The 16,054-nt window shown below is 51.6% G+C and overlaps 1 protein-coding gene and 1 long non-coding RNA gene across 5 annotated transcripts in view; one reads left to right on the top strand and one right to left on the bottom strand.

The window, feature by feature from the left end:
- AKAP14 (A-kinase anchoring protein 14) overlaps positions 1 to 8,120 on the bottom strand; it is a 19,626-nt gene extending 11,506 nt beyond the window's left edge. Inside the window, exons 1-3 of one of the 3 annotated variants that reach the window (XM_006943969.5) lie at positions 8,006 to 8,120; positions 4,836 to 5,002; positions 4,653 to 4,744 (exon numbers count right to left, since the gene is read on the bottom strand). In XM_006943969.5, the coding sequence (XP_006944031.3) occupies positions 4,653 to 4,744; positions 4,836 to 5,002; positions 8,006 to 8,019 (273 nt within the window). In that variant the 5' untranslated portion in view covers positions 8,020 to 8,120. Of the gene's footprint in view, positions 1 to 4,652; positions 4,745 to 4,835; positions 6,047 to 6,875; positions 7,500 to 8,005 lie in introns of those variants that run through there. The other 2 variants (XM_019824227.3, XM_045050470.1) reach the window with 2 other exon arrangements.
- LOC123383308 overlaps positions 1 to 16,054 on the top strand; it is a 22,532-nt gene extending 6,478 nt beyond the window's left edge. The window contains exons 1-2 of one of the 2 annotated variants that reach the window (XR_006592877.1): positions 9,483 to 9,922; positions 11,242 to 16,054. This is a non-coding gene — a long non-coding RNA (uncharacterized LOC123383308). Of the gene's footprint in view, positions 1 to 9,482; positions 9,923 to 11,241 lie in introns of those variants that run through there. The other variant, XR_006592878.1, reaches the window with a different exon arrangement.

The raw sequence follows: 16,054 nt of genomic DNA, 5'->3' as shown, positions 1-16,054 counted from the left end.
TTTCTATCTGTCTCAAGGTATTATTCTATTTCCTCTTTTTGAGTTCTTTGTTCACCCACTGGTTGTTTAGTATCACGTTTAGCCTCCAGGTGTTTGTGGTTTTTTTCTAGTTTTCTTCTCGTAACTGGTTTCTATTTTCATGCCATTGTGGTAAGAAAAGATGCTTGATATGATTTCAGTCTTCTTAAGTTTATTGAGACTTGTTTTCTGGCCTAACATGTGATCTGTCCTGGAGAATGTTCCATGTCCATTTGAAAAGAATGTGTGTTCTGTTTTGGGATGGAATGTTCTGTTAAGTCCACCTGGTCTAATGCGTCATTCAAAGTCACTGTTTCCGTATTTTCTGTGGTGTCTTACTGTCAATTTCTCCCTTTATATTTGTCAGTATTTTCTTTACACGTTTAGGTGTTTCTGTGTTGGGTGCATAGGTATTTACAAGTCTTATATCTTCTTGTTGGATCGATCCCTTTATCATTATGTATTGTCCTTCTTTGTCTCTTGTTATAGGCTGTGTTTTAAAGACTACTTTATCTGGCATAAGTATTGCTACCCCAGTTTTCCTCCCCCTCCCCCATGTGTTTGGAATCTCTTTTCCCATTCCTTCCCTTTCAGCCTGTATGTGTCTTGAGGTCTGAAAGTGAGTCTCTTATAGGCAGCATATAGGTGGGTTTTGGTTTTTTATCCATCCGGTCACCCTGTGTCTTATGATTGAAACATTTAATCTGTTTACAGTGAGAGTACTGCTGGGCATGTACTTATTATTTTGTTAATTGTTTTCTGGTTGTTCTTGTAGTTCTTCTCTGTTCCTTCTCTTGCTCTCTTCCCTTGTGATTTGATGACTTTCTTTAGTGTTCGGTTTGGATTCCTGGATCTTTCATGTGTCTAGCATAGGTTCTTGGATTGTGGTTACCATTAGGTGTATATACAACACATGATATACATATATATATATGTATATATATATATATCGGCATATTTTAAGTTGACGGTCACTTAATTTTGAACACATTCTAAAAGCGCTTACGTTTTTACTCCCTCCTATTTTATGTAGACATCATATTTTACATCTTTTTGTGTACCACCTTAACTAATTATTGTAGCTATAATTGATCTTACTACTTTTGTCTTTTAACCTTCATACTAGCTTTATAAGTGATTGGTCTCCTACCTTTACTATATGTTTGCTTTTACCAGTGAAATTTTTTCTTTCTTAATTTTCTCACTTCTAGTTATAGCCTTTTCTTTTCTACTTGAACAAGTCCCTCTAACGTTTTTTGTGAGGCTGGTTTAGTGGCAATGAACTCTTTTAACTTTTATCTAGGAGCTCTTTATCTCTCCTTCAATTCTGAATGATGACCTTGCTGGGTAGAGTATTCTTGGTTGTAGGTTTTTCCTTTCAGCACTTTGAATGTATTGTGCCGCTCCCTTCTGGCCTGCAAACTCTGCTGAAAAAGCAGCCGATCGATCGCCTTCTGGGGGTTCTCTTGTACGTAACTATTTGTATTCTCTTGCTGCTTTTAAGATTCTGTCTTTATCTTTAATTTTTGCCATTTTAATTGTTATGTGTCTTGATGTAGACCTCCTTCGGTTCCTCTTATCTGGAGGTCTCCGGTCTCTGTGCCCCCTGGACCTGGATGTCTTTCTTTCCCCAGGCTAGGGAAGTTTTTAGCAATTATGTCTTCAAATAGGTTTTCTGCCCCTTTCTCTCCTTTTTTTTCTGGGACCCCTATAATGCAAATGTTAGGATGCCTGACGTTGTTCCAGTGGTACCTTGTCCTACCCCCATTTCTTAAGAATTCCTTTTTGGTTTTGCTGTTTAGCTTGGATGATTTCCACCACCCTGGCTTCCAGATCACTGATTTGTTTTTCTGCGTCTCCTCATCTGCTGTTGATCCCGTCTTGTGTATTTTTTATTTCAGTTATTGTATTCTTCAGTTCTGATTTTTTTTAAGTTTGTTTATATTGAGAGAGAGAGCATGAGCAGGGGAGGGGCAGAGAGAGAGAGAAAATTCCAAGCAGGCTCCGTGCTGTCCGCACAGAACCGGACACGGGGCTTGATCCCACAAACCGTGAGATCATGACCTGAGCCGAAATCAAGAGGGGGACGCTTAACTGACTGAGCCACCCAGGCGCCCCATTAAGCTTCAATTGTAAAAACTATTTTCTATCTCTGCGTTGAAGTTCTCACGGAGTTCATTCGTTCTTCTCCCAACTCTTGTGAGCACCTTTATGACCATTACTGTGAACTCTTTATCAGGTAAATTGCTTATCTCTGTTTTATTTGAGGTCTTTTTCTGTGCTTTCGTCTTGTTCTTTTGCTTGGAACATATTCCTCCATCTCCTCATTTTGTCTGATTCCGTGTGTTCGTCTCTATGTATTAGGTTCGTCAGCTCCATCTCCTGCTCTTGAAAGTAGTGGCCTTATGTAGAAGGGCCCTGTGGGGCCCAGTAGTGTAATCGCCCCTCGTCACCAGAACGAGAGACACTCCAGGGGGGTGTCCCACGTGTGGGCTGTGTGCACGGTCCTGTTGTGACTCAGCTGTGACTGCTGTGGAGGCGCTGGTGAGCGGGGCTGGCCCTCGGCCCTGCTGGCTGCAATGCCTGGTGACTATTGTGGGTGTGCTAGTGGATGGGGCTAGGCGCCCCCTCCCCGGGGCACGAGTTGCTTTGGAGGGGACGCCGATCTTGGCCAGTGCTCCCCACCCGGTGGGGCAGGGTGGTAATTGCTTTGGGGGGATGCTGGTCCCGCGTGAGGCTGCCTGCCACTTGTGGTGGGGCAGGAGCCGCTTTAGAGGGGCGGCTGCCAGGGCCTGTCTGCAGGGCAATGCCAGGGTGGGGTCAGCAGTGCTAGCAAGGTAGATAGAGAGTGGCAGAACTGGGACCCGCCCATACTTTCATTCCCGGAGGAAGTTCCTACAGATCCCCGCCCCTCTGGCACATAACCCTAGAATTAGTCGAGAAAGGTTCACCTATAGCCCAGGCACCACTCAAATCACCGCCTCTGTGCTTGGTCTTAGGGTGATTGTGTATGGGCCCTTTAAGAGCAGAGTCTTGGTTTCCTACAACAGTCTGGCTCTCCCACAGTTAAGCAGCCCCATTGATTTTCAAAGCTCCTGGGATTAAACCCTGCTGATTTTCAAGGCCGGATGTTATGGGGCCTCATCTTCCTGGTGCAGATCTCCAGGGTGGATAGTGGTGCCCAATGTGGGGCTTGAACCCCCCCCCCCCGGCCCCCCCCCCCAAGCCAGGGAGGACCTGCACGCCTGTGCTGTCCCTCCCATTTGTGGGTTTAGCTCCCGACTTTGCCTCTGTCCCTGCTACCCTTCTTCATATGGCTTTTTCTTTATATATTTAGCTGCGGAAGAGCTCTTCTACTAGTCCTCAGGTCGCCCTCAGAGTGAGCGAAGAGAGGTAAGGCATGAACCATGAGAACAGGTCGCAGGGGAGAGGGTTCCGGGCAGAGAGCACTGCAAGTGCAAAGGCCCTGAGGTGGGAGCATGCGTGGCAGTTGAACGGGAAGGAGATGGGTGTGGCTGGAGTGAGAAAGGTGAAAAGACAGTAGGTCATAGGTGATGAGTCTGAGCAATAAGTTGGGAGGGAGAAGGGGACTCAGATCCCATCAAGCTCTCTAGGCCATTGTCAGGACTGTGTTTGCCTTTTACTCAGAATAACCGGTGGCATTGTGGGGGGAAGTGTTTCTGCCTGTTCTATGTCCCATTCCAGCCCGATTCACAAACCCCGGGTGCAGTAGGCGGAGGCTTTCGCCCAACTCCAAATGGAGACATTCTCCAGAGCAAGAAGGTCCAAGAGTAAGTAGTACTTTGCACCACACATCATCACTGTGCTCTAAATACCCCTTGTCATTGGAAGGGTGAGTTTGTGCCTGCTGGGACATAAGAGGGTGTGGAGCCACCTCGTTTCCCCCTGACCAGGCCTTCCTGGGGCCTAGGAAACTGCCCTTGGGGCTGTAGGCTTAGATGGAGCCGGCCAGAGGAACAGAGACAGTGGGGAGTCTTCTCCGAGGGCTGGGGAGCTTGCCTCCATCTATTTCGACTCGTCTCTCTTCTGAGGAAATACAGTGAGTAGGGATTTCAAGCCATTTTTTATTCCACCCTGCCAGTTAGGCAAAGCAGCCCAGGGCCTTCTCTCCAAAGCTGCCAGGATAAGCCACACGAACGGTTCAGAGCCAGGCACAGGCAGAAAAGAAAAAGGAATTCACAGGCAGGTACATCATAGCGTGCGGGCAGTATGTTCCCAAACTAAATCTAAAAGTTCCATCGGCAGCCCCTTTGTTAACGAGGCGATTTCTAAGGTTGGTGACGGAGAACTCCTGTTTTGGAAGAGCAGCTCCCTCCTTAGGTCACTAGGCCCCCATTTAGAGCACCAGCATGGGAAAATTGCTTAACTGGGAATATCAGGCTTTCCTGGTCAGAAATGTCAGGTTAGGACGATAAAAACAGGGCAATACGATTGTGCCTTTCACCTTCAAAGACTATCCCTTGTTGGTTTTGGAACCCAGATGGGGACAGTGTTTATGTATTTAGCGACCTTTGAGATCATCTAGGGGTCCTGGGTTTCAAACTTTTCATAAAACACTCCTTTTCATTGTTCTTTGCCCTCATATGCCAACCTGGAGTGGTCAACTAACTTACCAAAACAAACTTCTCAATTTGTCTACGGCCTTTCTCTGCTGTGAATTCACCATGGGTGAGCCACTGGATGTTCTTGATGGGGTTTTTACTTTCTGCGAAATAAAGGGGAGAGTCTGTCAGTTGCCTGGTAGTGTGCCATTGTAGAATGAGACATTCCTCCAAATAGCCAAACAGGATTACTACCTTCCACAAACTTAATAGCAGCAGCAATGGCACGCTTAACTATCTCCAGAGCTAGTTCATTCACATTGCTGCTGTCTTCTGTGTCCGTCTTCTGGTGCCTGGAACTTTCAGTCACATCCGTTTTCTCCTGGATTGTGACTCTTTTAGTCCCAACCATTTTCTTTTTCCTGCAAAAAAGGAACTCAAGAAGACACCTTTTACGCATGTGCGCATGAACCCACTCCTCTAAATACGGACCATCACATGAAGAATAACAAGACATAGGAAAAGGTTGTTGGCTCTAGGGGGCAACAGGGACTTAAGGCTCAGGATAGGACCCTGAATAAGGCATTGTGGTTTATCCTTTGTGCCTGGCTTCAGAGATCTATTTTTCCTGAAAATCCTTGGTTTTCAGATTCCCATAATCATGAACACCTTCATCAGGACGTAGTAGAGGGGCTCCTGGGTGGCTCAGTGGACTAAGCCTGGATGTGGAGCCTGCTTGAGATTCTCTCTCTCCCTCTCTCTGCCCCACCCCGTCAAAATAAATAAACATTAAAAAAATGAAGTGAATTAAAGTCATTAGAGGCAATATAGCCTAGGAGGGGTGGATTTTCAGTTTTTTCTCTTGGATTTTCCAGGTGTACGAATTATACCATCCATCAGGAACTATCATTTTTTACCATCTTTTTTTCCTGACACGTACACCTCTCCTAAGTATTCGCTTTGGTTAACACTACCAGACAAATGTTAAGCGAAAGTGGAGACAGTGTGCATCCTTCTTTTGTGTCTGACTTCAGGGGGCGTGCTTTCTGCTGCTACATCACAAAGTATGTTGCTGGTTTATGGCTGGAGATTTATCACATCAAGAAATTACGTTTGCTTCTGTTTTTGTACAACGTTTGTCATAGATGATCGCTAAAATTTTCCATATGTCTTTAACATCTGTGGAGATTGTGAAAGTTATAGTGATTAGGCCTGCGAACAAGGCTTCCTCACAGCGCTAGGAACTTCTGCACATTTTCCGTCTTTTTCACCTCTTTTCTTCTCTGTCTTCCCTGGCTACCACTTAAGTCTCTTCAGTTATGAGAAATCAGTTCTAGCACAGTTAAACATCCCTGCAGGCAGTCCTTACATGGTGGGGTGCTATGTAAACGTGGATCTCTCCAGGGGCACCTGGGTGGCTCAGTCGGTTAAGTGTCTGACTTCGGCTCAGGTCATGATTTCACGGTTCATGAGTTCGAGCCCCGCGTCAGGCTTCGTGCTGACGGGCTCAGAGCCTGGAGCCCGCTTCGGATTCTGTGTCCCTTTTTCTCTGCCCCTCTCCTTCTCACTCGCTCACTCTCTCTCTCTCTCAAATATAAACATTTAAAAAAAATTATTTTAATTTAAAAAAAGTAGATCTCTCTCTCCCTTTATTTTTCTATAAATAGCAACTCCCAATTTTGGGTGTTTAATGTACGTTTCGTTTAACCACCCCCAGCCCCATGACATTGTGCACTGGCCACCTTTCATTTGCCCCTTTCGGATCCACTCCTCCCCGTGCACCCTGCTCTCTGCCTTGGAAGGCTGACCTCACTGGACTGCATCTGTGGGCTCTCCCATGTCCTCTGGCTTCCAGGAGATTCTGCACAATGTGGAGACCAGGATGAGAGAGGAGAGTGCGGGCAAGTTATATATTCCCAGGGTAGCTGTCTCACTTCTCAGTCTCGGAAAGGAGTTTATCCTCACCACCACTCCCCCCCACCCCCAGCCCAGTGGATCCGCGATTCTAGCCCCCGGGGAGCTGCACTTGCCCTTGTCTCCCTAGTTCTTGCCCACACCTTTGTAAACACTCCCTCTACTTAACCCTTCTCTACCTGCCCTACTTTTAGTATGCCAAGTTTCCTGCTGGGACCCTGAGTCATAAGAGAGAGACTCTCGTTACCACATGAAAAGAAGAAGGCCAAGTTCACACCCAGACTATCTGGCTCCACAGTCCCTGCGAGAGCGAGAGAGCGCTTAGCCACCCGGCCCTCCTCCCTCCAGGATTCACAAAGGGTTGCGGGGCCCTGTTCTCACATTTCCATCTGAAGTCCAGAATGGGCTCAGTTGCTTTCCGTGGGCCTCTTTCAAGAAGGGTCACTCTTTGTTCCCTTTCTCAGTGTCATCGTTGGTTCCGGGGCGTGGCGGGTGCTGCGTGGGGCAGCCCGGTTGCTGTGGCCATCAGCCCAGGAATGGATTGAGCGGCCTTTTAAACATTCAGTAATAATGCTGACTCGTGTGCATTTGAGTCTTCACATTAGCATTTGGAGCTCCGTTTGCATCTGCCTCGGTGCCCTGTTGCTGCATCCAGCGGGTGGACAAGGCCGTGTGCTGGGGGAACGGAGTCTCCCCGGGCTGTCCGTCCCAGAATGAGGAGAGACTGGAGGCTGGCAGACGAGGGGATCTGAAGGCCCTTAACCCCGGAGAACTGGCTCTGCCCAGCCTAAGGGCTGTGCCAATGCGGCCACAGCAATTTGCTATAAACTCCGCAGTTAAAGACAACAATGGAGTTTTGTGGTAAACCGGTGAATTTAGTCTGTTAATGCTTATGTATTTATTTTTGAGAGAGAGAGAGACAGGGAGACAGAATCCCGAGCAGGGTGTGCACTGTCAGCACAGAGCCTGATGTGGGGCTCGAACTCCCAAACCGCGAGGTCATGATCTGAGCCACAACCAAAAGTTGGACACTTAACCGACTGAGCCACCCAGGAGCCCCTGGGCACAAATCATTCTTTTTTTTTTTTTTTTTTTTTTTTTTTAATTTTTTTTTTTCAATGTTTATTTATTTTTGGGACAGAGAGAGACAGAGCATGAACGGGCGAGGGGCAGAGAGAGAGGGAGACACAGAATCGGAAACAGGCTCCAGGCTCCCAGCCATCAGCCCAGAGCCTGACGCGGGGCTCGAACTCACGGACCGCGAGATCGTGACCTGGCTGAAGTCGGACGCTTAACCGACTGCGCCACCCAGGCGCCCCTGGGCACAAATCATTCTTAAGCATCCCTCCCACTGGCCTGTCCTAGTTCTTTCTCCCCCCTTCCCTTTCTAACGAGAGGCCAGATGCGCAAGCGTGGGTGAAAAGGGCCAGGGTGTGGTCGAGTCTGGGGTCTGGGTGATGACTGGGGACGCCCCATTGCAAGGCCCTCCCACCCTTAACAACACCGGGTACCTGACTGACCGCATCCTTGTTTGGAACAGTACTGGCCAAGGAAGCCTCAGAAAGAGATTCCCAGCGGCTTTTCCCCTGGGTTCCCAGGCAGAATGTTTACAAATGCTGCCAGGGCAACACCAGTTTCCACCAATGAGAAACAATTTCTAGCTGTTTCTGTTAGTGAAGGAGGGGGACAGTCGGTCACGCAACAGCATGACCTCCAGAGCAGGCCCACGCAGTAGAATCCGTGCCCAGTACGTCTTGCGGGGCTGTGCCAGGAGGAACAGCGACGATAAGCCTCACGGCTGGTAACTACGGGGCCCTTTGTATGTGCCAGCCGCTGTGCAAAGGGGCTCTGGATGTGTGAAGTCTTTTATTTCTCTCAACAACCCATCAGGCAAGTGTTGATATTTTCATTACAGGGGAACAGACTGAGGCACAGAGAGGGTTCAACCCAGTGCTGCCTGACTACACTGACTGAGCTCCTTATGTCTTCTTTTATGTATTTATTTTGAGAGAGAGAGCGAGCGGGGGAGAGGCAGAGAAACGGGGGAGAGAGGATCCCAAGCAGGGGCCGCACTGTCAGCACAGAGCCCAATGTGGGGCTCGAACCCACGAACTGTGAGATCATGACCTGACCTGAGCTGAAGTCGGACGCCTAACCGACTGAGCCACCCGGCTGCCTTCTTACTTCTTTTTTTTTTTTTTTTTTAATTTTTTTTTTTAACGTTTATTTATTTTTGCGACAGAGAGAGACAGAGCATGAACGGGGGAGGGGCAGAGAGAGAGGGAGACACAGAATCAGAAACAGGCTCCAGGCCCTGAGCAGTCAGCACAGAGCCCGACGCGGGGCTCGAACTCACGGACTGCGAGATCGTGACCTGAGCCGAAGTCGGACGCTCAACCGACTGAGCCACCCAGGCGCCCCCCTTCTTACTTCTTTATACCCAAATTCTGAGGTCGTGGCCTCCCTTCTGTGTTTTATTGTTTTCAAAGATGCCCTTTATGAATCCAGGATGAGCTTCTGCCATAATGGTTATCAGCATAGACCCAGGAGCAATTGACGTAACATTTCTTAGTTTTCTCATCGACAAAATGCCTATGGAGTAAGGTTTTTTGTGGGGATCAAATCAGACAATTCATGTAAAGACCAAGAACAGTGGGGCTCCTGGGTAGCTCAGTTGGTTGAGCATCTGAGTCTTAATTTCTTTTTTTTTTTTTTAATGTTATTTACTTTTGAGAGAGAGAGAGAGCATGAGCGGAGGAGGGGCAGAGAGAGATGGAGACACAGAATCCGAAGCAGGCTCCAGGCCCTGGGGCATCAGCACAGAATCCGACATGGGGCTCGAACCCACGAACCGTGAGATCATGGCCTGAACCGAAGTCCGACTGTTAATTTCGGCTCAGGTTGTGATCTCACGGTTCGTGACTTCAAGCCCCACATGGGGCTCTGCACAGTGCAGAGCCTGCTTGGAATTCTCTCCCCACCCCCCTTCCCTGCTTGCTCTCTCTCAAAATAAATAAACTTAAAAAAAAAAAAAGACTGAGAACAGTGCCTGGTGCATCATAAGCTGTCTTTACGATGGTTAGATACTATTTCTAGCATTATTATTGATAGCAGTAGTAGTAGAAAATGTTTTTTTATGCGGTGAAATCAAAAGTCGTTGACCCTACATTAGGACCCGGTTTTTTTAATTTGATTGATCTGTGAAGTCCCTCCGTCTCACAACCCCTGCTTTTAACCACTGTGCTTTGTGTATGAAGTGCTTGGCTCCCCGCCCCTCGGACAATCCTTCTCAATCACAGTAAAGAAAGGAAGGTGATTCACCGAGTGTCCCCTCCTCACCCAGGATGAAACGCTCAGCTCACTGCCCGGAAGCCGGCACACACATCGAGGTCCCACGCACGGAGCCTGCCCCCAAGATAGTGCGGGAGGTAGAGCAACGGGACTGGGGAGGGACGAGGGGGTAGGTACTGTGGCTTATAGGGACTCAGACTCTGATCGCAGACAGAGGGTTTCACGTCCCAGCTCTGCCTCCTACTGGCTGTGTGGCTTTAGGTAGGTTGTTTCACCTCTCTGAGCCTCATGTGTGCAATGGGAATCTTTTTTTTTTTAATGTTTTTATTTATTTTTGAGACAGAGAGAGACAGAGCACGAGCAGGGGAGGGGCAGAAAGAGAGGGAGACACAGAATCCGAAGCAGGCTCCGGGCTCTGAGCGGTCAGCACAGAGCCAGACGCGGGGCTCGAACTCACGAACCGTGAGATCACGACCTGAGCCGAAGTCGATGCTTCACTGACTGAGCCACCCGGGCGCCCCAAGCGACTGGCTCTTGATTTCGGCTCCCGTCGTGAGCTCACAGTTTGTGAGATGAAGCTGTGCATCGGGCTCTGTGCTGACCGAGTGGAGCCTGCTTGGGATTTTCTCTCTCCCTCTGTGTCTCTCTGCTCCCCCTCCCCCACTCTCTCTCTCTCTCTCAAAATAAATAAGTAAAAACATTAAAAACATAAAATAAGAAGGAAAGGCACACCGAAAGTGCGCAACAGGCAGTAGTTAGGAGGAGTAGTGGAGTCCGAGTCCAGTGCTCCCCCAACGCTGGGCAAATTTGCCTGGGACAAATGTGTGTGTTGAGCTCTCGCCGTTTAGGCCCAAGGCCCAGCAGCCAAGCCAGGAAGGGATTTGCGTGACACTGTCGCTGGTGAGCACTCGGGCTCCAGAGCAAAAACACTCCCGGTGCTGATGACCGGCCTCAGTGCCACTCGCTGGTCTGACTCCCATGCGGCCCACCAGACCAACCGCCGTGAACCTTCGAGGGCCACGGTGGGCCCGGATCTACGGCAGCCGCGTTCCCAAAGGGCAGAGCTCCGGCCTCCTTTGTGTCAAGGTTTCGTGGGTGGCCGAAGGCAGCAGGGCCTTTCCTAAGAAGCGGGGGTGGGGAGCTGGGAGAGGCGTGCGGTGAGAACCCCACCCAGGAGGCCAGGTGCTGGGATCCTTCAGGGCCCAGAGCAGAAGGACAGGCGGCCAGGTGACGAGAAACTCCTTGTAGGCAAAACGCTTTCATGGGGGAGGCCGGGAGAGAAGGCGCCTCCTTGAAGTGGGAGCTTGAACTCCATGGGCCAGGACTTGACCTCCTCCCCCAGTCAAGCCCCTGACCTAAGCCACAGATTCCGGCCCCGGGCTGTCCAGATTGGACTCGGGCAGTGCCGGCGACAGGTTCTCCCAAACGCCGGATGCTTTCGCTCTCCCTGGCGCAGGTGTGTGTGGCCCGGAGACGGAGGCAGAGGAGCAAGCGGGACGGTGGAGGACGAGCCCAGCCCAGCCCCTGGTTCCCCAGGAAGCAGATGGATGCGGCGGACCGGGAAGCCCCAAGTCCGCACCTTGCTGCCCCCACCCCACCTCTCCACGGGCCTCCCCTCACCTAGCCCTGCCTCCTCGGAGCCCCCAAGCCCTGGTTCCCGGCTCGGACACCAGCGTGCGGTCCCGTGACGCGCCTGTGTTCACCTGAGAGCACGCGGAGCCCGTGCCCACAGACGTGCCGCCACAGAAGCCCACGGGGCTCTTCCAGAACGCGCCGAGGGCGCCTTCTCGGCCGCCGGAAGGCCAGTCCGCAGTGAGTGGGTGTTGCATCCCCTTCCGTGGAGACCAAGGGGCAGAGCTTGTTGGACAGGCGTCGCCCTGTCCATCCGGGCGTCCCGAGGCTGCCTCACGGGACACAGCGCCAGCGGAGAGGGAGGTAGGCACCTCACTGGCCCTGCGTGTGGGAAGTGGGGGTGAATTTGTACCAAGGATATGGTGCTCCCGAGAGAGAGTTGCTCTGGAGACCCAGGTCTCTGTTAGCTTCTCCCCGAGTTGAGCACAGGGTGGGGACAGGCCTCCGAGCGGAGGGGGGTGACATCAGAGCACAGGGAAGAGAGGCCAGAGCTCAAGTCGGGGGCCCGCTCCGAGGGAGTCCACACCGTGGGCCCCGAATTGGATTCTTCCCTCTGTCCCTGCAGTCATTTTCATTCCCGCTCAGTCTCTGCCCTCCCCTCCGCTAATACCCTCACGCTCACCTCCTCACCCTCTGCCTCATTTATCCTCTTATCTGTGAAGCACGGGCGGCAGGCACTGGGGGTGCGTGAAGGGGAGCAGAAGACAAGGCCCCCACCCTCGGCGCACTGACGGTCTAGTTGGGAAGATAAGGCAGGCCCACGCGAGAAGAGAACTAGCGGGGCGCCTGGGTGGCTCAGTCGGTTAAGCGTCCGACTTCGGATGGGGTCACGATCTCGCGGTCCGTGGGTTCGGGCCGCACGTCGGGCTTTCTGCTGTCAGCACGGAGCCCGCTTCGTATCCTCTGTCCCCCTCTCTCTGCTCTGCCCTCACTTGCACTCTCTCTCCCTTAAAATAAATACATTTTTAAAAAGAGAGACAACTAGTAAGTCAAATGTGGCAGGGCACGTTGGGTTTGGGCAGGTTCTAAGCCAGTATGGCTCTATGACCTTCTTGCTCCGAGTCTAAAAGGCCACCCACCAGACTGTCCCAGGAAGGGGCAGGAGGAGGTAGGAGGCCCAGGGCCTTTCCCCAGCTGAGGCTCATCCCCTAACATTAAAGGTCAGGGACCCTGAGCACTGTGCTGCCCAGTGACCTCTCAGAATGTTCCAGCCATCCTCAGCACACAGGTCTGCCATTGAGCGAGTGCCTCACTGAACAGTGCCTTGCTCAGAACAAAAGCACTGTGGCAGAGCGGTTTCTGGATCGCTGGACTTTTTTTTTTTTTAAGTTTATTTATTTATTTTGAGAAAGAGCATGAGCAGGGGGGAACAGAGAGAGGGAGAGAGAGAGAATCTCAAGCAGGCTCTGCACTGCCAGTGCAGAGCCCGAAGTGGGGCTCGAACCCACGACCCTGAAATCATGACCTGAGCCGAAATCAAGAGTCGGACACTTAACTGACAGCCATCCAGGCACCCCTCGGATCGCTGGACTTTTTGACGGTGATGCCTTGATTCTCATCCACGGTCGTAAGTACGGTGGGCCGCTCTTACAGGCCCTGGATACAAATTCCAAGGTTGCTGTAGAGACCTGACCCACCCTGCCCCAAAGACAGTGCTCTTTAAAAAAATTTTTTTTTAATGTTTTATTTATTTTTGAGACAGAGACAGAGCATGAGCAGGGGAGGGGCAGAGAGAGCGAGACACAGAATCCAAAGCACAGAGCCCAACGCGGGGCTCGAACTCACGAACCGTGAGATCATGACCTGAGCCGAAGTCGGACGCTCAACCGACTGAGCCACCCAGGTGCCCCAAGATGGGGCTCTTACAGGTAAGAGAGGGCAGTGGGCTTCTAGGGGGCTACCCTGTTTTCGGGCCTTTAGAAACACAAGGTATTAGGCCCAGAAGGCAAAATCTTATCTTCCTGTCTTCTGGGACTGAAGAACATCTGCCAAGAAACAGGACAACAGAGGAAACAAAGTGTATCCCAACTAATAAAGCACGGAACAGTTACAGGGCCTTTTCTTCCCAGTTTCATGGGTTTACACAAGTAAGATCGGCTAGGCCCTTTTCTCAAGCCGTGCCCAGAAAAGAACAATTAGGGCTGTCATCACGAATGAAGATTTGTGGAAATCCCCAAAGCAGTGATTTGGCTCTTTGTTGCTAAAGGGCCTTTGCGGGTGGGGAAGCGTATTCCAGCCAACAGCATCGGACACCGAGGGTACACAGATATGCCAGGGAGACCCTTAGCAATTAGCTGAGAGCCAGACTCTGGGTATCTGACGTCCACATCGACATAACCTGGGAAGAAAAAGCTCTGTAACTGCTCCTTGTGTCCTGTGTCTCACAAAAGGCTGGTATAAAAATTTGTGTTCTCGGGTCACAGAAGTATCAGCACGAGGGGAAATCTTGGAAAAGCAAGTGGTGCTCAGCGCTCAGCCCCCACCCCCTACCTTCATCCAGAAGCTTCTTGTCGAGGATGGCTGGCTCCAATCCCAGCCACTCGTCACCTTCCCTTGGAAGGGAGCGAGTGGCAGCTGCTGAGAGGGGTAAGCCAGCACTTGGTTCTCACGGTGGCGGTGGCGTTAAGCCGGTTCTCCTCTCTGCTTTCAGAAAATACCTTCAGAGCGATCAGTGTCTTTGTTGAGCTTTGTAAGGCCTGTTGTCTTTGCAGTGCTCTGGAAAGACCTTAGTTGCGATCCCTCATTCTAAGAGGGAACCCCCAGGCCGCTCCCTGCACTTGGTTACACGCTGGGCCTCAGGGGCCCCCGACGCCACACTTGGGTGACTTTTGGGGACCTAGGGGTAGACTGGCCAGCCACTCGAGGGGTGCGTGCAGTGCCGGCAACGATCCCTTCCGCATGTGCGGGACTGTGGGTGCAAACCATTTCACGGACACGACTTCGTGGCAGTTTCATATCCGCAGGGACGTGTGCGGGGCACATACTATCCTCACGTGAGAGATGGGAGACCTGAGGCTCAGAGCAGTGAAGTGACTTGCGTAAGGTCACACAGCCGACGGGCGGTGGGGCCGCCTGACACATCAGCCCTCCTGGCGCTGAGGCTCCACGGCACACGTCAGCCCTTCGGGAAAGGAGCCGTCCTGGGTCGGGCGTCCTGTGCATCCTAGAAGGTTTAGAAGCACTGCTGGCCTCGTTCCACTAGGTGTCAGCAGCGCCCCAGGAAAAGTAAACTTTCCGCGGCGGGGCGGGGCTGAAGCACGGCTTTCTGTCCCTCGCTCTGCAGCGCGGCCAGGCAGGAATGGGCCCGTCACCATCTCCTGCTTCCCGCCCTGCAGGGGCTCCCAGCTGCCCCAGGAAGCGAGTCTGACAGCCCGAAGGAGACAGACCAGGCCCCTCGGGTTCTGGGCGCTGCCGGCCTCTCCAGTCCCTCTTCCCCCCTCCTTCCCGCCCCACGCTCCGCTCCAGGGCACAACCGCTCATAGCTCTTTCCCACACGGCCGTGCCAGTCTGTGCGCCCACGCTCGTGCCCTTTCTCTGCGTGCCGTGCCCTCCCCCTCGCTTGCTTAGCTCGCAAATCCTACCCAACCTTCAAGACGTGCGTAGCAGCGTAGGCATCGCCCGGAAACTTACCCTAAGCCCGTGGCCTTCCCCTCCCCCCTCCTCAAGCCCCACCTCCGTGCTCCCGTACCTTCTGCAGCTTCCGTTCGGAGCACGCCTCACCCCATCCTGTCAACTGCCCTTCACGCTACTGGGAGCTCCTGAAGGGCGGGGCTGTGTCTTATTCGAGTCTGAGGCACAGTGCCTGGCAGGCAGCATTTACTCAGCGGTGTTTACAGACGCGAACCCCCGAGAACAGATGAAAGCACGCTGGGTTGGGAGTGAGAACACCAGGAGTCTGCTCCCACTTGCGCGCCAGCTGATTGCTTCCCGCCCCTGAGCCTCTGTTTCCTCCTCTGAGGAACGGGAGCTTGGACGAAATGTCTAAGGGTCCTTAGAAATTGGGTTGCTGGGGCGCCTGGGTGGCTGTCGGCTAAGCGTCCTGAGCCCCGCATCCGGCTCTGCGCTGACAGCGCAAAGCCTGCTTGGGGTTCTCTCTCTGCCCCTCCCCTGCCCGCGCCTGCGCACGCGCTCTGTCTCAAAACACACACACACACACACACACACACACACACACACACACACACATTTAAAAAAAAGAAAAAGGAATTGGACTGCTGATTCTAGAAGGTTTTCTCATAAATGTTCCACTTAAAAATGCTTCCCAAAGGGCAGGATCATCCTCTTCCTCCCCTTCTGAAAGTGTAGGACCTTTAACCTTTTTCAAAGTCTTTTCCTATCGACTGTTATTTGACCCTAGAAATAACTACAGCAGCCTGGCAGACGTAATTTCAAGCAAGAACCATTCTTCCAAACAAGTGACGTAAAGGTAAACTGTGTGTCAGCTGTTACGCGCTTACCGACGTGTTTGTATGTATGCGCACACAGAGAGACCCTTCAGGGTGGTGTGTCGATGGGGAGGGGCTGGGCAGGGCGTTGGAACAAGTCTTTTCACTGAATACCTTATATTGTTAGATGTTTGAGCTGTGTGACTATTTAAAAAATTAAAGATAGTGAATAAAACCAAATGAATGGCGTCA

The sequence above is a fragment of the Felis catus genome, chromosome X (genome assembly GCF_018350175.1).
Source record: "Felis catus isolate Fca126 chromosome X, F.catus_Fca126_mat1.0, whole genome shotgun sequence".
Lineage (NCBI taxonomy): Eukaryota > Metazoa > Chordata > Mammalia > Carnivora > Felidae > Felis > Felis catus.
Note: the sequence above shows the minus strand (reverse complement) of the source record. Positions and strands in the feature narration are given on the sequence as shown.